The 27,962-nt window shown below is 35.0% G+C and overlaps 1 protein-coding gene and 1 pseudogene across 1 annotated transcript; both read right to left on the reverse strand.

Annotated features, from left to right (window-relative positions):
* Positions 1-55: 55 nt before the first annotated feature.
* On the reverse strand, positions 56-27,789 carry LOC100366714 (tyrosine-protein phosphatase non-receptor type 21-like). The gene is made up of 15 exons (XM_002736985.4): positions 27,590-27,789; positions 24,517-24,754; positions 18,769-18,938; positions 13,187-13,284; positions 12,010-12,080; positions 11,379-11,537; positions 10,064-10,152; positions 8,689-8,859; positions 8,174-8,331; positions 6,093-7,825; positions 4,740-4,889; positions 3,373-3,645; positions 3,003-3,162; positions 2,687-2,844; positions 56-2,430 (listed from the first exon to the last, which is right to left on the reverse strand). Exons 2-15 carry the CDS (start codon positions 24,688-24,690, stop codon positions 2,302-2,304), a joined length of 3,693 nt encoding a protein of 1,230 aa, XP_002737031.1. The 5' UTR covers positions 24,691-24,754; positions 27,590-27,789; the 3' UTR covers positions 56-2,301.
* LOC146748627 (zinc finger protein 862-like) lies at positions 19,790-22,323 on the reverse strand (annotated as a pseudogene).
* Positions 27,790-27,962: the final 173 nt, after the last annotated feature.

Raw genomic sequence — 27,962 nt, forward strand, 5'->3', positions numbered from 1 at the left:
TTCAACGCGACTACTGTGGATATGCATCAGGTGATAACAAAATATAGAAAGAAGATTTAATTTTTTAGTTCATATTTGCAATAGTTTATTGATATTAACAATGAATATATATTGACAATGGCAGGTCTCTATAGTACAATACCATTTAATACAAAATATTATTATTTACATTAAAAGACTTTCCCAAAGAGCAGTATTATTAATCTATTATGGGAAGTTATATTGATTCTACCAAATATATCACTGATCTAACTTAATGACTAAGTGTGACATGCCAGTTCACACTGACAACATTTAAAAATGCCAGAATGCTATGATCTGACTCCCAATTATAGACTGTGATTTAAAAATATACTATTAATTAAGCACCCTATAAGAATTTTGACTCCTCACCAGCTTTGATCTTAATTGACAATTTTTCTACAAACTTGTGTTAAAAAAAAAAAAAAAACCTCCTTCACATTCAGAGAATAGGAATAGATATATGTACGAGTTATAAAACTTTAAAATGTTACAACAAACCCACAACCAATTTCATAAATCAAACTTTGCCTACAATAGTTAATTGGTAAAAAATAGAAATATAATGCTTGTCTTTTCCTGAAAAAACAATATATTTTCAAATGTTGGCAAAGTAAAGTGGTTTTAAAAGTTGGGACCATTTCTTGCAGAATATCCAGAAAGTCAGTAATTGCATAGTTATATGGGAGACTGCCTTTTATTCTTTTCTCATAACTTGGCTATACAGTGACTGTGAACAAGGAACAATAATTTATATATTTCAAATAAAATACTTTGTACAAGATTTGTTACTTCGAATTATTATAAGGTTTGCAAATAAATGCCTGCTTTAATTTTATCATGTAGTAAGTAATAGTCTTGTTAGGACTGATAGGGGCAATGAGTTACGGAGGTCATGAGAAACCACACAAATACTGCCAGCAAAAGCAACAGTCCATATATTTCATTTTGAAAAGATTTTAACGAGTGTGAAGCTAGCCTCAAATTCAGATAAGGAAATAGACTGGCTTTGCAGTAATACTAGTATGCCAAGATTACGTACAGCAAAAACAGAGCTAATGAATCAATGAAATTTGGAGAGGATGTGAAGATATCATTTCTACAAGTTGGTGTGTGTGTGTGTGTGTGTGTGTGTGTGTGTGTTTGTATGCTCTTCAGTCTGAGGCTAAATCAGAGAACACCAGCTTCACTTTCGTAGTATTTAAAACTTAGTAAGTTAATAACCACCTCTCACATTTATTTGATATGAGAAATAAAAAGAAAAAAAAAGAAGATTTCATACAATTTTTATCAGTCCATTATTTTTGTCTATAATATAGAAAATAAATAAATTTATGAATATACACACAAATGGCTGCAGCAAGATTTGAAAGGAAAATATGATAAGAAACATTCCCTGAAAATATTGAATCTGTCCAGCAGATTACGATATAGCTGCAGAAAATAGTTACTGTTCAATAATGTAGCAGGAATTCAAACCCAAAATAATAGCACCCAAAACCCTACATCACCTGAGTACAAAATATGAATTCAGTATAAAATATGTCATTGTACATAAGCAAAGGAATGTCTATGGTTATTATATTTTACCCCCATCACACTTTTCACCCAATAGAGAGAATCCTAAAAAAAAAAAAGACGTGATTAAATGGACGGTGATGTCTCTGTACAATGGTGTAACAAAGACATAGGCACTGGTAATAATTACTATCCCTCAACCAAATCAAATTGTTAATTTTCACAGAAATAGGGAAGCATTTGCACCTCCACAAATGAAACAAAAGAATGATAAGGGATTTCTCCACCAACATGTCCGATGATGACACTGTACGCCCCCAATAATAGCACTGAAATTATATAAATAATACACCCAGAAAACTTGATCACCATTTTGCATAATAAATAAGAAACGACTAAATATATTCCAGATGTTACAAAGCATAGTGATGATATACATTCTATAATAATACTGTAAGCACAGTGGAATTTGCACAAATCTACTGTACTAATTTATAATTTACAAGCAGAGTACTGAAGATCTTTCGTACGTGTATGTCAAACTATTTACAATGTACGAGTGTATTGCAAAGTATTCTCATGTTTCACTATGTCCTGTTAATGCCCAACGTAGATCAATTTTCTATTTTGATTTCAGTCACGCTAAAAATTCAGACTTGCTAGAGTTCATGTGTCTTAATTTTGATTTGGCCTTCTGATGGTTGGATGTGTATTGGCACCGTAAGTCTGAAAAGTGATGCAATCATGTTTCCTCACAGCTGCTCAGATGAGTCTTGAGTTCTTCAGGAATTGTATAAGTGTCTTGTAAACAAAGATGTACTGCCCCACAGTCTGCACCATCAGCATCCGTTGCTGTCGTAAAGCTGTAAGCATTTTCGGCACATCAACATTCTGGAAATAACAAAATATGATTAAAGCTATGATGATAATTTCTGTGATGCCATTGCTTTAGATATCGGCAAGAGGATAACTATAGGAATGAATAAAATCTCATACAAGTCACTATGATTACACTGCTGACCAAAATGCTGGGACACATTCTAAGGACAATTTAAACACACCTTTTCAGTATTAACATTAAATAGAAATTATTGTATTATTCACTTTCCCAAAGATCAGATCAATACAACAGTACAGATAAACTTACCTCACTATATTCCAGACAAGCAATCATCACATCAGCTAAAATCACCACACCAGTTCTTCCAACACCGGCACTACAATGCACTAGAACTGGTGGTGAGTGATCACCAACCAGCATACTGTTTGCATGTCTACATACTGACTGGATTTCTTCTAAGAAAGCTACAAAAGGTGAACAGAGACGATTTAGCTGACAATTCTCGGGGTTGGTTGGATTAGACGAGGAACAAATTCTCGCATGCATTGTACTTCATGGATACGATTGATCAATGAACATGAATTGAGAGTACAAGGAAATCTGCACAATATATTAGCCATACCTAAGAATCCTTGTACATCATCTGGACAACCTTGGTTTGGCCAATCTGTGTACTGAAGGTGCCAGACTGTCCTCTGTTCTCCTGAAGGCTTATGTCTCAGAGTAATACTACTTGTCACGTAAAATCCAGAATTATTGGTGAACTGACCAATTACTTGGAACTGTCAAAATAAATACAATTTGTCTATTTCAATAAATATATAAAATATGAAGGTGATGAAATTAACTACCAACTAACATTTAAAAACATGGTTTACATATACCGGGTAGTCAAACTTTCTTTATCCGCATACATAAACATCACCAGGTTTTGAACAATAACCATCTCAGCCTAAAGACGTAAGAACTTTGATTGCTACTACCGTACTTACAGGGCCAAATTCAAGTGTGTTCCTGTCAGTGTTGAATTGCGGCCAGTATCTGAAACTCTTTGGTTTGCCTGCTTCAGACTCCGCAGTCAACATAACAATAACTAGAACACCTTCTTGCCATATCATATTCCACCAATCTATCACTGTATTCTGTAATGGCCCCTGAGCCGCTATATAATGGAGTTCCTCACTGGCAACATTTACTTTCAGGAGCGAGGCATTGATGTAACCACTTGGATTGGCTTTATCTGGTCTTAACTTTACCCTTGTATCCTAAAAAAATAAATATAAACCAATGTAGAAAGAAGACAAGCAGCCTGTCGGCTGAGAAAGCTCCGCTGTTAGCAATGCACATTTCAATTAAAGAACAGAAGATATCATTAGAAAATGAACATGCATAGTATCAATGCAATGGGACTTGCCGTTTTCAACAAGAATTCAAAAATATCATTTTTCATCATAAATGAGAATTGTAGATATCATCATGAAATGAACAAATTTGAGAGTGGTCCACATGTAGTACCTATATATGTAATATCAAAGCAATTGGACTTGCAATTTTTAACAAGAAGTCGAAAATATCACTTTTTACCAAAAATGACAAAAATATTCACCAAAATTAGAGAACTAAAGATATCATTACAAAATGAACAAATCTGAGAGAGGTCCACATGTAGTACCTATATATGTAATATCAAAGCAATTGGACTTGCAATTTTTAACAAGAAGTCGAAAATATCACTTTTTACCAAAAATGACAAAAATATTCACCAAAATTGGAGAATTGAAGATATTATTACAAAATGAACAAATCTGAGAGAGATCCACATGTAGTACCTATATATGTAATATCAAAGCAATTGGACTTGCAGTTTTTAACAAGAAGTCGAAAATATCACTTTTTACCAAAAATGACAAAAATATTCACCAAAATTGGAGAATTGAAGATACTATTACAAAATGAACAAATCTGAGAGAGATCCACATGTAGTACGTATATATGTAATATCAAAGCAATTGGACTTGCAGTTTTTAACAAGAAGTCGAAAATATCACTTTTTACCAAAAACAACAATATTCACCAAAATTAGAGAATTGAAGATATGATCATGAAATGAACAAATCTGAGAGAGGTCTACCCAAGGTACATATACACCAAGTATCAAAGCATTCAGGCTTGTAGTTTTCAAGAAAAAGTAAAACATTGACACGGACGACGACGGACAATCACTCATATGATAAGCTCCGCTCGACAAAGTCGACAGCGGAGCTAAAAATCCCAACTAGTATTTTGTTTAGAGGTGACTGGTTCATTGTATTATATTATATTGCGATGATAACATATCAGAATGTAAAAATCAACCTACCTCGTATGGCAGTACATGCGTAAACCTATTCTTGATTACGTTCTCAGGCTTTTGTGCAGTTGTATACATAGCATTGTATTTCTTCTTTGGTATCTGCTCATACTCTGTAAATACTGACCCTTTCTCTAACTTCTTCTCTAAGATTTTCCACTGAATTGAAAAGCAGGACAATGGTCATGTTCTGATCAGCCAGCAAAATACCTTGCTTGTAGCATTTGAAGTGTGTGTGTTTTACTGGCTCCACAAAAAGCAAGTTCCTAGAAAATGTCTGAAAATAACCATGATCCACCATGATCATACAGAAATGCAAATTTGTAGATCAGCATGGAAATTGAAATTGGACATTCACTAATGAATGCGTCATTGGCATGACATAGTCCCCATCATGCAATGGTAAACAAAACTGGAAAAAGGAATTATTTCAAATCATAACATAATACATGTATTGTACATGTAGTTGTAAAAGTTTGATTGCAAACATCAAGGAATATCCTAGACATGGCTCTAGAACAGAATTTATTAAAACAAGTATTGACAAGTTCCTGTTAACCAGTAGTTGATCTCAATGTTTAGTACAAGTGTTAGTCATAAGTATATCTACTAAAGGGCTTCATGTATCATCTGTATGTCAATTTCAAATTCAAGGCAGTCTGACTGGAAGTGCCTAGTCTTACAAAACTTAGTGATCATACTACCAGCTAGCACCAGCCAGCATGTAAAACCTAAAAAAAAAATGTGGCTGCTCGCTGGCGCTGTCCATCTCAGAAAAACAGTTATGAACAAATTTGACATAGTTTATCAAATCGCACAACACAATCTTTTGAAGATACAGTATGGTAGTTAAATCAATCTCTACCAACCAATAATGAAAATGTTGTTTGACAATGGTTAGGATGGTACATACTATTGCATGATGTTGATATTCTAAAATCTCATTTTAACTGAATGATTTTTCATGGTTATGTTTATTGTTTATACATAATTGTTTAATCAGTGTATTGTGCTCATCCCTTGTGCAGAGTAGAGGCCGCACCACTGCTAAGTTGCAGTTTTCAGACTTTGAACACAGGGTTTAATAAAATACAATTTTCGATGCGAGAGACCAGGATGTATATTTTACAGTGTTTTGTCTGCCTATTTCACCATAGAGTCAAGTGAAACGTGTGCACACGTTTTAGGAGTGAAAGACATAATACAATGCACATGCACACATTCAGGTTTTAGATTTCAATTATAGAACAAAATATGTTGTAATACAGTAAGACATATTACCGACATCTATCACACGGCTTGCACACTATCAATCAACTTGTTATCTAATGTGGCAATACAAAACTGAGAGTAAATACTTACCCTGACATCGGTATCATCTTCATCTGAGTCGTGTAATTCTATAAGCCTAGACAAGGTTAATCCATTCATGGCAGCAATCTTTAATGGTCCCATGTAAACACCTTTCAGTCTCTCCTCACTGTCGCGCTTTAATGGCTCTTCCAAATCAGAGTCATTGGAAGTACTATAGCCACTTGTACCGGGTGTCATTAGAACCACTTCATCACCAGCTTTAGGATGTAACAGAATTTTACTTTTGGGGCTGTCAGCTCCTAACTGCTCTTCCCTATTCGACACGGGCGTCTGTTCAACTGTCTCTATTGCAATTGTCTTCTCCATCGATATGGAAGTTTCCGACCGACTCAATGATTTTCTTTCCCCAGTGCGACTACTGTCTACAACCATTAAAGTCTCATTGGACTTGGAAACATGTGAAATGTCATGAAAAGATGCATTTTCTGCGGATTCCCTTGAAGACTGGTGTTGTACTATTTTCACATCAGCTTCCACATGGCGTGGCAGCGAGTCAATGTCATAGGACAGCTCCATATGTACTCTTTCTTCAGATTCCGCTGAAAACATGGGCGCTGGTTCAGTTACTTGGTTATCAGCATCATCCTCTTTATCCTCAATAGGAAGTTCTTTTACAGATATAAAAGCTGTGCTATTGCAGTGTTCTATATTATATACAGGCACTTCTGGTGAGATCTCTGTCATTTCCGTTGGCGACACAGCCGTTGGAACACTTTCAGATAACGTGGCGTCATCAATAATGTCCTCATGAGTGATATCAGTCTGCACATCGCGACTGATGTGTATTGTTGTGTGTTCACTTCCGCTTGGATATTGTCCATACGAGTCTAAATACTGCTCTGAGTTCAAGTTCATACTATGCAGAGCATGTAAGGAATGCTGTGAGGTATCTGACGGTGAACTGACGCTAATCGTCATTGACGTACTAGGCACCGGGTAAGAGTTCTGCATGGTTGCCATTTGACCCAGCACTCTCCGACTGACTAAATCAGGACTACTACTACTAATCTCCTGTTGTTGTAACATCTGCCGTGGCAAATCAGGAGTACTTGTGCTGTTCCTTGGATACGGTGGTGGGGGTTTGTACTTATTAAGGAGCATTTCTGAGGTAATGAAATCATGCGTTGATGGCATATGCTGAGTGGCCAGTTCAGGAGTACTGTACGTGTGTGGGATGTTATTCCGCAGAGACATCGGTATCACTGGAAGAGATTCTGTCGAAGTATCAACATAACTATGACTGTACGCGGGTGAGCCCATATTTAAATTTAAATGAGTTCCGTATGGACTCATGTGAGCATATTGTCCCTGTCTTATTTCAGGTTGACTGTACACCATTGTCTCTGGTTGACTATATGCGTGTGCTCTTCCTAAATTATTAAGACTTTGACTCTGATCACCGATTGTATTCAGTCTATTATGTGCACGTACTAATGCCTCACTGTAATCAGGCGACGGCCTGTATTGCGGCAAAGCTGCAGACACATCCTGTCTCGATAACTCATTGCTAGCAACACTGGGAACTGACGATGCTGGCGAGACGTGCATATTAATGCCTTGATTCAAAGAAGTCACACTCGGTGAGCTATACACACTACCATTGTTGTCAGTAATTGCAAATCCACCATTGCTGTAGTTCTGCTCAGTACTTCGTCTGTCTAAACTGAGTTGCGAATGTACGAAGTCACGCTCAGTAGGTTGCATGTGTGTCGGTAGTTTGTCTGTGAAGAGTGAACACACTCATGGTGAGATGATAATTTAAAAAATACTCATGCAGCAATACTATGGCAAGCAAACAATGGTTGTAAGATTACAGAGGAAGGAGTAGAAATTGATGTAAGCACAGCGGCTATGAGAATTAAAGGTGAACAAATAAACACACAACAATCTTGACAATCCTGTAAATTATTTCAACCAATATAAACTAATCAACTGCAACAATTTAAATGATATCAAAAACAATATGTGTATTGCCAGAGAGTTGCACAACCCTGGTCGTTGTTGGACAAGTTGAAGAACATGCAGGGTTACAGAAAAAAGGTAGATTCCTCGAAAATGTTAACACCCACCTTGTACACTGTTGGTTCTAGTAGTAGGGGTAAATATTATATTGTCATGTGCTCTGTCAGCTGACCTTCTAGTCAATGTAGGTTTCCTTTGTAATGGTAATGGTGCGGTGTTTTTGGAGATTATCCGACCACCATCGAGTGATGCCTCCTTACCACCCCTGAAAACAACATTATAACAATTATATGGATGTCCTTGATTACACGTATACACTTTACACTTAAGGAAATTCAACTCTTGGAATAGTATTCTGAGTAAGAAGGGCAATGACCTTTTCAGAAGATATTCAAATGTAATAGACTTAGAAGTAAACCTGTCAACATGAGAGCCCCTTCTACATGTAGCAACCAATATACATGATGTTATAACTGCCAATGTAACACTCAATCTTCCCACAGTCACCATGAATATATCATGGCTCCTGTCACTAGGTATTCAACTCAACACACTGATTTGTACTGTAAAATACAAAAGCTTACACCCTCTTTTCAAAACTACATAGTTATGACTCACTCACCTCAGAGCTGCCATACTAAGCCTGTAGAATTTCAGCTTAGTCATAAACATACGACAGACGTATTTGGCAGTCTCAGCGTCCTCCATTTGAAACTGTATGGTATCCTGTGTGCGTATACTTTCAATACCAAATAATCGCCTATTATGTACTACTTGCCTAATGTCATTCCATCTGTAATTGATTACATGTAAATCTGTAAGCAGAGTGGTACTTAGCTTATTTACCATATCTGAAATATTATAAGCGTATCTACAATAGAAGCAAGTAAAAACGCACAGTTGCATTTATCTAATGCTGAATCATTAGAATACTGTAAAATCTGTATTAAAAACCGCGGCTTCTATTAAAATGGTACAATGCAACAGAAGGGATGCAGCTTCTATTAGAACTTTTACAAATATGAGAAATGATGAATTTTGGGTTCTCAATTATTCAAAAAGAATGGGTGCGACTTCTATTATGTCATTTATATGATCACATGTACAACTACATGTAAAAAAAAAATACGGTAAACAATTTGTTATTCAAGCTGATCATTACTGTTGAAAAATTATAAGAACAGCCTTAATTCTAATACATTTTTTTATATTACTGTACCAGGGATATACATGTACAGTGGTTTTAAAGCAAGTACATTCTGAGTGTAAAAATGATGAATACCAACTATATTATGATGTATCAATGTATCAAACAGCTTGCGCATGGCAATGTTATACTTGTTGTATGTATTTGTAACATACACTGTGGTTATTTTGCAGTGACAATTGAAACAAAACATTTAAAAAATTGTTTCACTTCCACATTAGTATTTTTTCAGTTTTATTTCTGTTTTTATGATGGTCACAGTATACATGTACATGTACCTAGACTAATTTCTTGGCTTGCACAGTATAAAAGCATCAAGCACTGCCCATCTAAAAAAATTATTCTACCGGTACATATGGATGATGTAATTTATATGAACATTAAAAATCGGGATCACTGACCAATTTAATGTGATCAATATAAAATGAAATAACCAACTGTCAAGGTGTTCATTATTTCCATACCAGACTTCACATACCGGCCTACTTATTGTGAAGCACCATAAAACACATGAATGTGTATGGCATATCTCAATAACTAAGTTATAGTCACCAATGGTATTTCAGTATGAACTATAAATGACTGTGCATGTACCTCCAAATACATAACAATCAGAAATTCAGAAACTCAAACAAGTTAACATTGGTAATGTCTTGAAAATAACATACTACAATGTGACCTTGAATTTCAATCTTGTCTGGCCTAGTTCAATGGGAGACAACAATGACATTCTGAAAGCAGTCACATACTCATAGTTGACATTCCAGTAAGCAATTGTCAATAGACTCACTTAAAATAAACAGAGGGTTGGCCGTTCAGGTGTTTCACACATATCCCAAGAAAGGAAGCACCCAGCAACAGATCGTTCCCAGATTCATCCTAAGGAAAAAAACATAGTATAACTATTTCAGCCTTGCCATCTGTGTTACAAAAAATAAAGTTGATTCAAACCAATGACCAATACAGACTGCTATTTTCAAGATCTGTTCACTGATTGAGGTTTTGGGGAGGGGGGGGGGGGTGTACACCAATAAATGTTTGTGATACTGAAAATAGAACACAAAGGACAGACTCGCTGCAAAAATTTGTTTTTAATTTGGGGAATGTTACAAAATAATTATTTTAATGAAAAAATTAAGCTTCAATAGTTGCTGTCTACTATTGGTCATTTATTACAAGTAGGTTCCTCATTATTTCCCATTTATATACATGTTGATTTCACCAGAGGACATTACTGAACATTCGGACATGGTAGTGAAACTGTGACATAGTTTAGAAAAATGCTTTTGGTTCTAATTTCTTATCTAAATTAAACTTCCACTAAAATAATTTAAACAAATCTTGGCCAACAAATATTATTACATTGTACCAATAGTACAGTAAACAACTTGATTTCTTAACAAGGATATAGAGCAAGTTCAAATTCTTGTACACTATTTAAATTTTACAGCCTGTCATCGGCCCACAGTTGTATATATTTATTTATTTGCTCACTGTTAAATTTACAGAACTCATTGTGGGAATAAAATATGGCAAAAAAAGGAAGAAAAATAAAAACTTTTGCAAAAAAAAAGGTTTGAGACATGTTTACTAATGAAGATTAATGCATGGTACTTGCATGGCTTCCTCCTTTTAGTGGCATGAAGGGGGGGGGGGGCTCCAACTTGGAATGTTTTTAATTTTACTTGAATATGATTTCTCATTTAGTACAATACTTTTTTTTGTTATACAGATGTCCATTTAAGGGCGAAAGAAAACAAAACACATTAACTAATTAGTAGAACGAGAACTGTCAGAAAGGTCTGCTTGATTCACAACATAACAACTTAGTACAAATGTAGAAGAGAAAAGCGACATTACATGGTATGTTTGGGGTGAAAACAAATTATTTTAAATTTTTGACTAATTTATTTTTTCACCTTATACTGTTTTTGGCTGAGGAACTTTCATGCCTGGCATTTCAGAGTAGCAGCTATTAGCTCTTTTCCATTTACTATTAATAATAATTGATTTTCAATAAAGTATTTCTAAACTACCATTATCGGATAGAGCATAGCATGTTACAACATTTGAATCACTGAATGCTGTTGAATTGATCTACTGACCTTTGCAGGATAGCTTTCTTGACCATAGCCTTCTAACTGAGAGGATTCTGTTATATAGAGTTGTTCTGCAACATCAGGTGGCACACCCTGGTGGTTCCGATGCTGATTGGCTACTTCTTGTGTTAGCTCAGCCAATGACTCCAGGTCACTTGTTAAATTCTAGTGAATAAAAAAAAAAAAAAATATTACTATTACAATGTCGGCATTTGCTCAATTAGAAATGCACATACAAAAATATTTTATTATTGTATACTGGATCCTTCAAAATTGTCAAAACACAGACACACTTATTTACGCTTGTGATTCGCAAATAATGATATTTGACATGCAGTAATACAAGAGAACGTCCTCTAAACTGCAATAGATGTGAAGTTTGCAGTGTAAACCTCTGTTGTGTTTTATCTACAACTTTTCAATCACTACTTATATTACTCAACAAGTTCAATCCACTCAACACATCACTAAGCTAAATCCCGACAGGAATGTTGGTGTGCATTATTGTTTATTATTTACATAATGTCAACTATTGCCATTGGCTATTAAATGCTTCACAATATTACATGGTCCTGATAGGTAGGCTAACAATCAACCCTAGAGGCAACCATAGCAGAACTAATTTGTTTGTGCTTACCTTGGGAAGTAGAACAAAATCTTTCAGAAACTCTACAGTGTGAGTGTAAGGGTCATGGTCTCCAAACTCAGCTAGAATGTAAAAAAAAATTAATGTGAGCAATAATGGCAATACAGTAACGATACCTGCGTCTGTACTAGACAAATCAAATTTTTTGACAAATTCCAGGTATATAGTTTTCATTTCAACCCAAATTCCCAAAGTCCCAAAATTCAGGATAGCTTCTACATCACATATATACATGTGAAATAAAAAAAAGGTTCACAATAAATAATAATTGATAATTTCTGAATTTCATAGACTAGGACTATCTACATGTATTCATCTCATCGTAATCTCTACAACTTCTCTTTTATCATTGTTGATGAATAATTAGTGTTCAAAGAGTTCAGTTATTTTGCTATTTCAAGAGACTTCATCCTGAAACTGTAAACCCACAATACACTTAAAGCAATTTTAACAAGAGGGATATACACAGTCTCTCTCATCATGATAACAATGCTCTCAGTGACTCTTCTGTAATGTACTTAGGACAGGGGAATGTACTATGAAATTGAATCCAGACGAGCTGACATATTAGGGGTCATAGTATTACTTAGCCTGTTAGTCATGAACGAGAAATTTCCTCACAGTGGGTGGTTAGAGGGGTGTCGTAGAGACTTGCATTCCACAGAAAAATTGTTTAATTATACTGACACTTTGAAAACAAATGTCTAAAACGACACTAAGTACAATGACAGTATCCACAAATTAATTAGCATGAAGGAGTTATCCCTACTAGCTTGCAAACACACTCCTGATTACAATAATAAGGTAGAAATTGACTTTAATATACAATATCATTTTACAATTTTTTTTTAATTTAATTCATTTATCTATTTTTATTTCTAGCAAGTCAAGGACTAATGGAGATATTTAACCACTTTTGATTTACTCATGTGTATAAACTTCTCTGTTGCATAAGGAATTAAAATGTGAGAAAAACAAAGTATACCAATAATGTGAACAAACACGATGATCCCTTAATATTTGTGGAATGTGAACTGATACTCAGTCAGTGCCCTAAGGTTAGATATAGAGGATTTGATTCCCTCTTATGATGGGATTCCTCAGTTCTTGAAGATTAAAACCATCAACACTACAAAATACACACGTGACATTAACTTGAGTAAACTACCTTGGACTGCATAACTGGCCAGCAGGACAGCCTGCTCTGGACTGCATGGTAGAATGCCTTCAATTATGTCTGTCCTCAGCTGTAGAAAATACAGGTACCTGCAAGTCAAATTTATAAAAGCCACATCAGGGATTGTGTTTGTATAAATAAAAAGGAATTATATATATTTTGAGCATCTTTATTACAATCAAGACCCTTTCTTAAGGCTAAAATGAGAGGGGGCTGGGCTCTCGAATATTAGGGGGTCGGGAAAGCAGAATATGGGGTTAATGCAAACCCTGAACTTAATCAATCTTATACTGTTAATTACACAAGAATATTTGGACAGATGTTATTAATAGAATCTGGTAAGATGATGCAAATATTAGCTTCATTTGTTGGAACAAATGTGTCATCACACAACAGTGGAAATACAATACTCATGAAAACAAAGCAATTATTTTATATAAATAGCATATAAGTAGCAACATTAAAGGTTTGACCTGCAACTTTAAGGACGCTGGAAATAACATAGAACGTAAATCGACAATTCAACCTAATAAAATAAAGCTGTAATTCAAAGTGTACTCATTGAAGACAATAAATTGAACCAAGCAAAATGTGTATATTTAAAACAAACAAGACAGTACATTAATATGTGTGACAAAACTACTACATGTACTTGATACAGCAATAACAGAACTCACAATTTGACAACAGATGATTTGATAATAGGAGTATAATTGTAATAGTAACAAATATAATAAAACATAGCTTACTATGGATAGAATAGTGAAAAACTGATACAATGTATATGTAAACAGTGATATAAAGCATACAATATACATATACAAACAGCGTTTGGGAACTCCACAGATGTTACAAATAGAATCAGATACATTACTGTAATGTGCTGAATTATGTGAGCGCAAACAAAGCCAAAATGAAATCTACGAGCAAACAAAACAAATTGTGTGGTTTTGATAACTGAATCTACCTACACGTACAAATAGATTTAAGCAGCTGACCCCCTAAGTCTTGTTTTCCGAATGTAGCAAGATTTGAGCTAAAATCATCAGAATTGCGCTATTAATCCTGACAAAATTTGTAATTGATTTAAAATGTCGTCTCGCGATAGAATGTTTTCCTATAACCTGATGATAGTATGGGACCAGAAAAGGATATGAAACAAGGAAAATCTACCAACCTATAATTTGAGTAACCTTAAACTCGGATCACCACAATTTTGTTTGTTTGATGTCATACACAAGATGTATTAAACAGACACTCAACTAGTATGATATGAATATATACAGGTACTAAACCAAATTTCACTGCACCGCACTATACTGGTTTTTTTTTTTTAACATGCTTCATTGAAACTTGGCATGCATTTTATCTTTCATCAAACCCATACATGGTAGGGCCTTGAACATTCCAAAAATTCACCTTGTCAATTGTAAGCTGACCCAGTGAACAGAATTTTGTTAACATTCATCAGTGCCCTGTTAATTGAGCAGTGAAAGGGGTGGCTACTTAACACACAGTATCTAAGGTAAACAACTATCATTCTGTATCTCTCATCTACAAAAGCTCACATATTGTTGGTAATGGAAACGAAAGAAAAACAGGAATGTCATAAAGCAAAACCACTGAAGCTTTCAAATGTTAGTCCTTCTTATGCATAAGATTACTGAATTGTGAAAATTCCAATATGGGGGGAATAACAAAGAAGTCAACTGGTTGGATGGTTTTGGGGACATTGACCTCCTTCCCCCTCCCCAAAAGTTCTTTTCATCCATTCTTAGCATCACCATGGTATCAAAACCCCAACATACCATCAGTACTGAATCATATCCAAGGTTAAACTAGTAGTGTGCTATACAATACAGAGCAACAAAACCACAAACACATCACAAATAAAATAAGCCACAAATCAAGGCATGCTATTTCTCATTTATTTATTCCATTCTTAGCACAGCGTACTCAAAAGATATATACATGTATGCACTAAATATAACACACATGGAAATCTACAGCACGGATCAGGTTCTCTTGACAGTTTCATTAATAGTGAAAGTGCATTTATTCCCTCACACTCATTCAGATAATGCTCAACATATGTTGGTATGAAAAAATTAATACTCGTCATGGTTAAACACGACAGCTCGTTTTTCATTGCTGCATGCCATCCTGCGCTTTAAAAGGCTATTTGTAACAGGACTGCAAGAACTGCCAACACTGGCCAATAACTCAATTTGTTCGGAACACAAGACTCGTTTCATCAGTACGGTATCTGAATTTCAATACTGAAGCATATGGAGTGCATTTAACACTGTTGACAGGGTAGGGTACATTGCTGTTGAAGTTGAGTCAAACTGATTAAACAATGGATATGTGAGTACAAATATTTCACAGTAGTCTGTAAATTCAACTAAATCATCATTCTTTTCAAAGCACAACTCTGTTCCTGTTCGATATATTCAAGTTTACTGTCACACTGCATGAAATTTATATCTCAACCAGATAGATGGTTCTACCCTTAAAATAGGTAGAAGGGTATACCACTTTTGGAACAGAACCATCTTCTATACTCGTTCAGTTGGTTTTAAATTAACCCTTATTTTCAGTTGGTTTTAAATTAACCCTTATTCTGCCAACCCTATGTATTTTTACATTGCCTCAACCAGATACGGGTTAGATACCCTGTTGTAAATTTCTAACAATTGACCTAAGTAGTTATTGTTGTGTTGTGCGCATGCGTATTTATACGGCACTCTGACCACACCAGCTGTTTGGTTGACATTACAGAAAGTAGTGATTAGTAATCACAGTCCTTTATGTACCTGAAAAGGTAGCCGTCTTGTTTGGAATAACAAATTTGTTTGCTATGTTTTGATTTAGATCTGTCCGAGTTGTATTTGAGTTGCATTTTTGGTTTTAGTTAATATCACATTTCATTATAGAAGACGAATTACCCAAGCCTCTTATTAATAAATAACTAACCCACTTTTAGACAGCAGAATAACAAAATAAACACCTACTTTTATACTAAAACACAGTAAAACTATGGATGCCTTACCTAATGAATGAGTCATTCCATTATCTCACTTAAATTGCAAATGCATATCGATTAACACAATGAAAGTTTTAAACTAACTTGTCCCAAATGTATTATGCCTATATATTTACTGTAGTCTTTTGAAGCAAATGAGTTACTATACAGTTGTCGGAAAGAAAATTTTTTTCAGACTACTCTTTATGTAAGATTTATGTAAATTAGCTGTTGACTCCAACTTAATCTTGTCAATTTCAGTATCTCAATGACATAAATCCATAATTAGAAATCATGGAGAAGATGACAAATAATCTTCAACTTTGTGCCAAACCTCCTCAAGATATATGTATAAAGAATACATATACATGTAATACATGATTTAACAAGCCATGCATGGCACAGTCCCCGTTAGTATCAAATTTAAGATATATAGTTTTGTTTATAGTAATATAGCTGGAATATAACCATGTCAGGAATATGATTTTTTAACATTAAAATGATTGACATTTGTATCTGATCGTCAAACAAGTACTTGTCCATATTGAGAGATATTGCTCTGGAACAGCATTCAAAATCAGGCATTTTGAATACATGTATATATATAACATGATGTATAACGAATTTATAAAATTTAAATATAACAAGTCAAAGCATTTAAGAGATATGGCTCTAGAATCCCAATCATTAAAACAAAATGGCCACCGGTCAGCCATTTTGAATCCAATCTGAAAAATAAAATGACGAGCATCTGGAACTCGAAATGTCTAATGTATGTACCAAGTTTGAACGAAATCCACCCATAAATGCTTGATATTTGATGATTTTTTTAGCACAAAAATGACAACCAATGCATCAGGAACCTGTAATGTCTAATTTATATGTACCAAGTTTGAACGAAATCCATCCATAAATGCCATAAATGCTTGATATTTGATGATTACTGTAAAATCTGTATTAGAAGCCGCGGCTTCTATTAAAATGGTACAATGCAACAGAGGGGATGCGGCTTCTATTAGAGCATCTACACATATGAGAAATGATGAATTTTTAGTTCTCAATTATTCAAATAGTATGGATGCGACTTCTATTAGGGATGCGGCTTCTAATACAGATTTTACGGTAGTACAAAAAAGGCCACCATTTGGCCATTTTGAATAGGATCGTCAAACCAAAATATCTGTCTATCTATGACATGATGTATAATGAATATTTAAAATTTGATAATAATCAGTGAAAGCAAGTCAGAGATATGGCACGAGAACCACATTCATTAATACAAAATGGCCGCCAGTCGGCCATTTTGAATCTTATCTGAAAAACAAAATTATTTGCATCAAGGTCCCATAATGTCTAATGTATATACCAAGTTTGAACAAAATCCATCTGTAAACAGCCGAGAAATGGTTGATTTTTAGGATTTCTTAGCACAAAAATGGCCGTCATTCGGCTATCTTGAATCAGATCGTAAAACAAAATGATGTGCATCAAGGTCCTATAATGTCTAATGTATATAACGAGTTTGAACAAAATCCATCTGTAAACAGCAGAGAAATGCTTGATTTTGATGATTTTTAGCACAAAAATGGCCGCCATTCGGCCATCTTGAATCAGATCGTGAAACAAATTGACGTGCATATGTATAATATCATGTATGATGTATATGTGAAGTTTGATTGTGATTGGTCCAGGCATTTTTAAGATACAGATCCGCACGCACGCACAGATGCACGCACGCACGGACACACTGAGGTCAAAACATAAATTCATGAAAGATACAAGAAAAGTCAGCGAGCTGTACTCAGTCTCACAATGCGGTTAGAATGACTGTTGTTTGACCCAGCATTCAAGTTGCAAATATAATTGTTAGCACCCAGTGACCTTGACTCAGAAAATCATGATTTTGAACCACAACTTAAAACCAGAGCCACATTTATTAAAAGAAAATGAACACAAGTCAGCCATTTTGAATCTGGTCTGGAAAACAAATAATGTGCATCAAGATTTCATAATGTCCAATGTCTAATGTCCAATGTCTAATGTCCAATTCGTTCATACACGACCAAAATCTGGTTCCAGAATGGCAGAAATATTTGATTTTGATGACTTTTTAACATGAAAATGGCTGCCGTTCAGCCATCTTGAATCAGATCAATAAACCAATGGACATATATATGTGTGTGTGATGTTTGAATGAACAAGCATGTCCGTAATACCAGTGCAGAAAATTTGTTTATATTTAATTAAAATATTTATGCATCAGGTGACATTTCCAATTTTGGATGTCACTAGCCAGAACCTTTTTTTTAGTGTATGTACAGTGTATTTTGCCACATAATCCATATTCCACGTTTGGGTCAACAGGACAGGACTGTGTGACCATCCTCTTATATTATAATAATGGCATCATGGTAACTTAAAGCGCGATCCAGAGCTTGTTGAACACAAATACCTTAAAATTAAGGTGCCCCCAAAATGAATGTTAAATGTACAATTACTATGGAATTATCGTTTAGCATTTTAACCTGGATAAAATAGTCTAACATACCTTGTTATTTCTTGTTGTAAATTCTGAACATTAGATATATATAGCATAATACCAAACGTCAACATAGGATCATTGGCATTCTTGTCCAGCTGTTTTTTCAATGGTTTTTCCAAGTCAACCCATCGCCGTTTGTAATTTTTATTGGTATATAGAAGACCAAAATATTCAAGCTGTAGAAAAAAAGAACATGATGTAATTTATCATTCAGACAGGATATTCCATTGCTCTTAAATTAATCAGTATGGATGTTATATTGCCTAAAGAATAACTGGAAAATAGAAGAAACCTTATGCTCAAACATTGCACAATGTGATTACAATGCCGTAAAATTAATTTGCGGTATCCATTAGTTGGAATATGCAATTCATTTTAAAGAGATAATTGTTAATCCTCTTAATTCATTGTTTGAAAAAAACATTTAAATTTGTGCTATAACTTTATGCAAAGCGAATTTGAACAAAAGCATGTTGCACCACATTACATTTCTGTTGATCGCCAAACATCGTACCAGTGTTGAATTAAAAACAAACAAACTGAAATTCAACTTTTTTTACTCACAACAAAATCTCAACTACTGGTATAGGCACACGGTAAGAAAAAAGTGGTTTACAACAATGCATATTGATTGTAACATATTGATTATTGGCAAATAAGCTAAAATTATTAATGGTCAACTGGAAAATTTAGTAGTCAAGTACAACATTGTTGAACCCCAGAATTTAGGATTTACGAATACATATTAAACTACACAGTATTATTATTGGCGACACTGATTCATTTACAGAACGAGAACCACTGTCATTCACATCATTCTGCTGCAAATTGCGTGATTTATCACTTGGACTTGCAAAATAACGCAATGATTGTTGTATGTCCAGGGCTCCCTTTACCAAAATACAAACTTTAGCCATTACTTTAGCCAGATTCATTTTTTCTTAGCCATTTTCAATTCTGGTTAGTCAGAAAATTAATTGTTGGAAATTTGAAAAGGAATAAAAACAAAAAAAAGGAGACACTAAAATATGATTTCATTTTACAATGTACTTTATTTTTCATCGTCACAACATGTTTCCTCTCCTTGTTGAATATCAAGACATTTGAAGGCAACATACTCCATCATGAAACCAACATCCTCTCTAGAATACATGGTTTTATCAGCCTCCTCCACATGAACTTTCTGTTGAAATGTTGGTTAAAGTGCTCTGCTATCTTTCTTAGAACACCACAGTTGAAAACTGTTATCAAAGTTAAACTCAGTGAGGTCCGGACCCTCAATTTTAACCATCAGTAACGTGTTGACACTCTTTGTGTACAAAGAATTTCTCAGTGCTGTTTTCACAATATTATAACGAAAAAAACCCCTTTCCACATTAACAGAAGTCACTGGACATGTTAGACATATAGTTGCTAAAATACAAATATTTGGATAAGCAGATTTATATTTATTCAAAACCCACTCCCAAAAATCTGTGAAAGACTGCTGTCTATACTTGTGCATCACATGTTTGAAAATAGACCATTCATTAATTACAGCTGTTTTGCATACTGGGGGGTCCACACATGTGGTACTTGCCTTTTCTGTACCAAAAAACTCACTCAACTTTTCTATTTCAGCTGTACCATATTCTGCAATCTGGTCTTCATTGTCTGGTAGTTTTGAAGGTACCAGAATATCAAAGGCTAAACTGATTTGGTCATCATCTTCATGGAATCTATTAACCAAATTTTCTGAGAGACAACTAAGAAATTTCTGACTCGTCTTAGCAAAATTGTCTCTTTGTTTTTCAGTGGCAGCTACAACATGTCCATAGAATTCTACTTCTGTTGGCAAATCAGCATCATTGGTAGTATCATGTGTTATAGTATCAATAAAAGTTTGATAATTTCTACCCTTTTTAGTTTTGAAGTCTTCTACAGCTTTTTGACAAGCGTTAATGTGATGTTTAACCTCAGTAAAAGTAAGACCATCAGACTGCAAAGCTAAACAGGTGGTGTTTAAAACTGATAACACATCAAGCAAAAAAAATGACAAAGCAAGAAAGTCAAATCTGGCAATATTCTTCAGAAGTCCAGACACACGGGCATTGTTCCTATTATTGTCAACATCGTCTTTGAGTGCTGTGATAAGAGAGCTCACTGTTCTACAAATTGCTGAAACACTATTGTAGAATGATAACCACCTTGTGCTAAATGTCTGTTGATATTTCAACTGACTTTCACCCATTATTTTCTGACTAGCAGTTAACTTATTCTGATTCTTGGGTGAATAATGATAATATTTATAAAGATCATTAACAAGTGCTTGGTATTTAACAAGGTAAGGAATGTAGTCTGCAGCTTGGCCACTGGCTAGGGCAAGTTTATGTGCAGCGCAATGTTGTGACAGAATAAACGGATTGTCCTCTTTAAAACGAGTTGTTAATCCCTTTCTCTGTCCAGTCATAACACTGGCACCGTCAGTACCCAGTGAAATTAAATTTTAAAGAAGTAGGCCCTTGTCATCAATAACATGTTTCACCTCTTCGTAAAGTGCCTCCGCAGTTGCACTAGATAACATGCTGACACTCAAAAAATGTGATTCAATCTTTCCATCTACTACACCACGTATGTAGATCATGAGATTTTGGCAAATGCCAATGTCTGTAGATTCATCTAATTCTAGAGAGTAGAATTTTGCTGACTTCATTTTCCGAATAATTTCATTTTCAACTACTTCGGCAATGCACTCCAAAAAGTCGTCAACACTAGTACTATGCGTATAACAAACTCTGTCTGAATGCCGCAGAATTTCTAAGGACTTGCACCCCTGAAAATAATTAAAAAAGAAAAGAAAAATTTTGCTATTTTATTTAGAAATGTAAATTAAACCTTGTGCTACTGATTACATGATATTCCACACAAATAAAAATATTCCGTATACATTTTGAATTTACAAGTAATTAAAAAACACAGAAACCAATAAAATATCTACAATCATTCACCTGAATTCTGCAAAAATCCTGAACAGATCTCACTTTCCTTTTCGCAATATCTTCTTTTGCAACAAAGTAAACACTCCTCATGGCTGCCACAATAGCCTCTTTGACGGCACTGTACGCATTCGTCGCTGCTCGGGGCATCTCTTCATTAACAGTAGAGTCCGCTGCTGTCACAGCGAACTTATGATCATTACTTTTTTCATGTTTTGAAAAATCGTCTGCTTTTGGATTTTCTGATCGTTTACCTGTGGTGAAGATATTGCTTCTACCTGCTGCAATACACGATTTGCAAAAGAACAGTTGTTTTTCAGAATCGTACTTCAACCACGGGTAGCGTGAAAACCATTCTGATTTTATTTTGCGTCGAGGAGTAGCAAGTTTTCTATCTTTTCTCATTTCTGACGCAGAACATTGCTCCTGAGATTTTTTCTCCAAATCATTTCCTCCCCAAAAGTCGGTCAGTGTTCGTTTGGATGCCATTGTTATGGAAATGTGCCGCAAACTTATCGACCTTTTTGATCCCGGAAGTGCTATTTGCCAGCGTTTAAAACTAACAACGAAAACGTACGAACCAACTTGGCGTAACAAAATTTAATTTCGGGTACTCTCGAAGTTGTTCCGATAAAACACGAACATGCTTCGGTGATTCCAGAGAAATCTAACTGTGAGTGCGCATGCGCATGCAACACAGCTGTTTAATAGACGCAGTGGTTATGCAAATCGAGGTTAGCGTCCGTTTCTCGGTGCAATAGACTGTTAGTGCTTCGTGTGAGTTATTTTTCCGTCATTCCAGTTATCACCAACCACGTTCACCACAATAAATATTGAGTTCTAATTACATGATTGTATGTTCACATTTAAGTACTCGCCAATTTTTTCGCCACATCGGAATAGTATTAGTCAATTGGAATTTGTTATCGCAATTGGCGATGTGGCGATCGGGTAGCGGGAGCCCTGATGTCATCTCAAAACAATAATTAAACATGCAGATAATGAAATGCTTATGTGCAAAGTATTGAATTATGTGTAGAAGTGTGCCACCAAGAGTTGACAAGCTGTATAATCTGTTTATGTTACTAAGTTTTTTCGCTAGTTAATTAGCGACCTAGAATAGATATTTTTGTTTTAATGATGGCTACCATATCAGGATGCCATGACTTAATGCGTGAATTCATGTCTTTGATTGGATAAGTGATTGCCCCTGACAGGCGGCTGTGTCAGTACGAGCTTGCCAGATCAACAAAGATCTCAGTTGCATAATTTAGAATTTCTAATTGCATCTTAATTATTCCAACAATGAAATTATTTATATATTATTACTCTGGGATAAAACAAGAGTAGCCAGTGCATCTCAGTCGTAACTTGGATATCACAGCATTTATTTTAGCAAAGCAAAAAAAATGTTTTGCGAAGCTCCATCAGAATGACTGTGTGCATAGAAAATTTTAGCTATTCCTCTCAATCTACCATGCTAGATCATATCATAGCAAATGTTAAGTCTGTGTCTATTTTCATAAAAAAAATATCACTATTTATTGAAATGTCCAAAAATTATTATGTTACTTGGTGCAGAAAAACAAATTTAAGCTCTTGAAAAAACAATTATAATTACTGCCAGTATGCCAAATAAAATGGACATGTTTCTGTTAATATTTAAAAAAAATGGGTAGGGATAGCTTTTTTATTTTGTTATAATTTTTTCATTTTAATTAAACTAGCAAATGTTATTCACAAAATGCTACAGGGTATGTTTGGTCAATACACTGTACTGTAATAGTGGAGCATTTTGCAAATGAAGGCATATATGACATTCAAGAAATGAAAATATGTCCAGCATGAAACTAGAAACATGAAAATTAATGCAAGTGAAGTGAATTGCAATTAGGGTCTAGCGCTACACACATTAATCTGAACAGTCAGTGTGTAATAAATGATTAAATTGAGTCTATTTTAGTCACGTTGAGTGGTAAGACGAGGCCAATAATAAATTACTGCTTTTATAAAATCACTTCGTGCCAAGAATATTTATGCCAAACTGTTGATGTCCACACTGCACAACACTTAAAGTGGAAGGGTCGTCATCTGCGCATGAGTCAGATGACCATAGCACGTCATTGTTTACAAACAAACGTCTACCCATGAGCCTTTGCATTTTTTTTTGCGTGTGTTGTTATTGTCGTTTGGAACTCAATTCCTGCGTGTGCCCAGGTGACGACCCTCCCGCTTTAAGTAACTGGGATGCATGTAGCATTTGTGTATCTGTCATTTTAACTTTTCAGAACATCAAATTTGAATACGTTTCATCCTGGTATAACCCACTTGTCTATATTTCCATTGCGTTGCTCTAGTATCAAACAGTTCAAATTGTAAAATTTCACTGAGAAAAATTCAAAACTAAGGCTTATAGGGAACACTAGTATTACAAGTACGTTTAACAACTGTACTTGCTCTATTTATTAACTCACACGCTTATGTGAATGTCTATGGTCAAAATAATATTTTAGTTAATGATCCAATATCCATTAAATAAAATGTTTGGTCAATGTATGCATCTATTAGAACAAATAAGGTACCCGTACTATTTTCTACACAATGAAGTGACATTCCTCATCAAACCACTCAAGTAGGTACACCTCCTCAACGACAATAGTAAATATTTTAAGTAATTACAATATTACTTTAAGTTTTCTTGCCAGCATATGTCAACTGAAAATCCAGGTCAATAGTTTAGAATCCAAAGTCAACAAAAAGATATTTGACGAAACGTTACCTCTTCCAACTGCAACTTCTGACCCAACATAGCCAAGCAGTCACTACCAGAGTTCTCAGGACCCAGCGTGCATTCAAGAATTGTATTATCTAACAACTGAATACGTGCAACGTAGGAATTCCTTCCAGACACATAGTATCGGCGTGTCTTCTTTAGTTTCAGCCCAAATGGCATGTTTGTTGTTTGTGTTTACTTCTGTTAAATCCACATTGAAAACGGTTGCAACAACCTGAGATACCTGAAAAAAAAAAAAAGTAATAAAAAATGTAAGTGTCAGAATGGCAATATAACATAGGGTAAGATGTGCATCTTTTCCCCAAAACTTATTTTTGATAAGGTCTAAAATAAACATCTACTCAACTTTGTCAAATAGTTACAACATGGTTACAATATCAATTGATCAACTTCCCTGTAGTAAAAAAAACTACTGTATTCAAATCTGTTATCCTGGTTCTAAAGATATGTACATACATTGTACTGTCAAACCCCAAAAAACGTGTTGCACAGTAACCAGTAATGTGTGTACTAAAGTATTATTTGTATTTGCTATGTCCACACTAAGCCTTAGCTACTACCCAAAGGACATTATCTTCTCAACACTTTTAGTTTACAATTCTCCCAGGAATTCCATTCTTCAAGGCCATTACAATTTGGTGATGTTTTTTTTTTGAGTTATCAATAAACCATGGTCTATGGTTGAATCTACAAATAATGTTTGAACACATCAAGGATAAATCATGATAATTTACAAATATTGATGACTTAATGTAATCAGAAGACATACGTGAAGAAAACATTTTGTGGAAGTCATCATGACTCCCCGGGTGAAATAATCCCTACCTCGTGCCATTAAAACATACATGTATGAACAATGCGCAGATGCATACAAGCCTACATGCGATTAGTTAGAGTAAAATACTCTACTCATAAACACTGCTCCATTGCAATAGAATAACATATTAATCGTGAAACTATTCACATATGAATATACAACTTGATTACTTTTTAAATGCAATTTTCATATCTTGTATGTCATTAAAATTATCTCATTCCTATAGATACATGCCTAGATAAAAAGTACAGTCATTTGACCTGGATTCTAATGCATGTTTGATACAGTTTTAGATACTACAGTAACTGTACTGTACTTAAGCAAACTCTATGCCTATGTCTTATAGTTACGATGATCAGTATTACCGGTATTACAAAAAATATTAATTAACCCACTGACTTCCTGAAAATCCGGCACCTTCCTTCTGTGAATATCGTGTCACTTTCAAAACTCTGTAAACTCAACATTGCCATGCATGTCAGGCTTCCAAGCCTGAGAAAATTATAGCATCTTCTATTTAATCAACTTACTATTCAAAATGACGCGAGCAACTGAGATGACGTTAACAAACAGGATACCCGTATGATATTTTCAATTATAATTTACAGAGTTCTCATGCTGCATTATTATTTACATGCCTCACAGCTTTCCACATTTATTCTGCCCTTAAAATTCCAGAAATGCATGTTTATTCACCATGGAATTGCCAATTATGTCTTAATAGTCTCCAACTGGGTTTTAAGTCACATGCTGGTAACCAATATGTCTAGCAAAGACACCCCTTCTGGTTCACAATTCAACTGTACCTTTTCGTTATACGCAGTTTCCACAGTGAAAATTTAATAATCTGTGCAGCAGTGTCACTTTAACTGCCTCATTAGCAAGAATTTTGATAATATATCTAATATTCACAACCATTGTTCCTATCACAAGCACCATATAAGTGACAAAGCTAAGCTTATGGTGGTAATATTTATGATATTTTTGCACAAACAAAAAGAAACCATAAAAGCAACCATCAAGCGGTATATTTATAAAAAATCTACGTTTCTCTGCAAATGTTTTGAAATATATTTGATGCAACATTATAAGGTGTCTTAAACAATGACGCATACAGATTCTGTGGAACGATTGGTGAATATGTTATTATGTGGGATTACGCTAACTCCCACAAATAATGAACATTTATCTAATTCAAGTCGCAATGCGAATAGGTCTGTTAAAATTATTCCCACAAGTAACATCTTCAAAAATATGTACATGCTGAATTATTTGCTTTACATAGCAGTAGATGTGTCAAAAACTCATGAAGAGGGCAGAGAACAGTGAGTAGATGTCCGAACAAAGCAAAACAAAGACACCAATATCTTTAATCAAATAGCATATATTATTATACTAGTAGTACACAGTAATAATAATGCTAGCTGTAACATTATTAATTTTGTGCAAATGCCATGCATGTGGTTTGGACATATGGATGGGTCAGAGAGGTCACCTAGTGTGGTGGGTGGGGCAGAGGAGTCACCTTGTGTAGTGGGTGGGGCAGAGGAGTCACCTAGTCCACCTGTACACCTTTGAAGTCAGATAAAGAAAAAAAATTGTGGCAGACGAACAAAACAACCACCACATTATCAACGTAACACACATTGTCAGTGTTTCTGTATGTACTCAAGTTCTTATATAGTGAAATGTTGTCCAATATCAATATGCTTGAAAAATATATATACACCGGAAGCAGCACTAAAACGACCTTTTGCCGACGAACAAAAAACACTGATTACATTTCAGTTCACGCGATTATTACTTTGTGAACTCCATGATTAGACGTGGTTTTTATAATTATTTGTTGGCAGCACACAAAGTAGCTGCTAAGTGAATAATATTAGTTATATGAAATACCACATTGCTGTGAAATATTTTACAAGCCCATAATATTTTGGATGACGTTAAAGCAATACCAAAATTCGTAATATTTGTAAACAGAAACACTGCAGTCGAATACGCCGGCAGGTTATAATTAATATCAATAACATCGTTATTTTCAGAAGTGTTTTTGTTATGCTTTTCTTGTTTTACTACAAGCGACGTGGGTCTAGCGAAACGGTACGGTAGTCCCCAGTTCTTGTTGCATATCGCACCGAGTCATGTCGTGACGACGAACGATCATTGCTCGATCATGGGCCATACGGCGTACATAATACGTGTGGCTACACGAAGAACCACGGCGATTGCTGTACTCACCTTAAAATTTAACGTACCCCGAGATATTCTAAGTATACTTTAACATCCTTGGTAGACATGGGAGGTACTCCAGATTTGCAGATGTGTATAAAATACAAGGAAAACAGCTTTACACGCCTCCAATGCAGACTTTGTTGGGAAACAGTGGTATCCCCTTCGTGAACTGGTGATAGCACATCAATAAAATGTCATCCTCCGCCGGAACTATTTTTTTCAATTTCAGGATATCTTCTGAATATCGGACGAAATGCACTCACAAATGATCAAGTGGTAAAACTGTCTCTTTTCGGGGGTAGTGTCAGGTAGGTTATACATTACAATGTCGATAGTCATCATGATAATATCTGTGTGCGGAGGAATACGGGGCAAGACC

The sequence above is a fragment of the Saccoglossus kowalevskii genome, chromosome 2 (assembly GCF_978046115.1).
Source record: "Saccoglossus kowalevskii chromosome 2, keSacKowa6.1, whole genome shotgun sequence".
NCBI classification, from domain to species: Eukaryota; Metazoa; Hemichordata; class Enteropneusta; family Harrimaniidae; genus Saccoglossus; species Saccoglossus kowalevskii.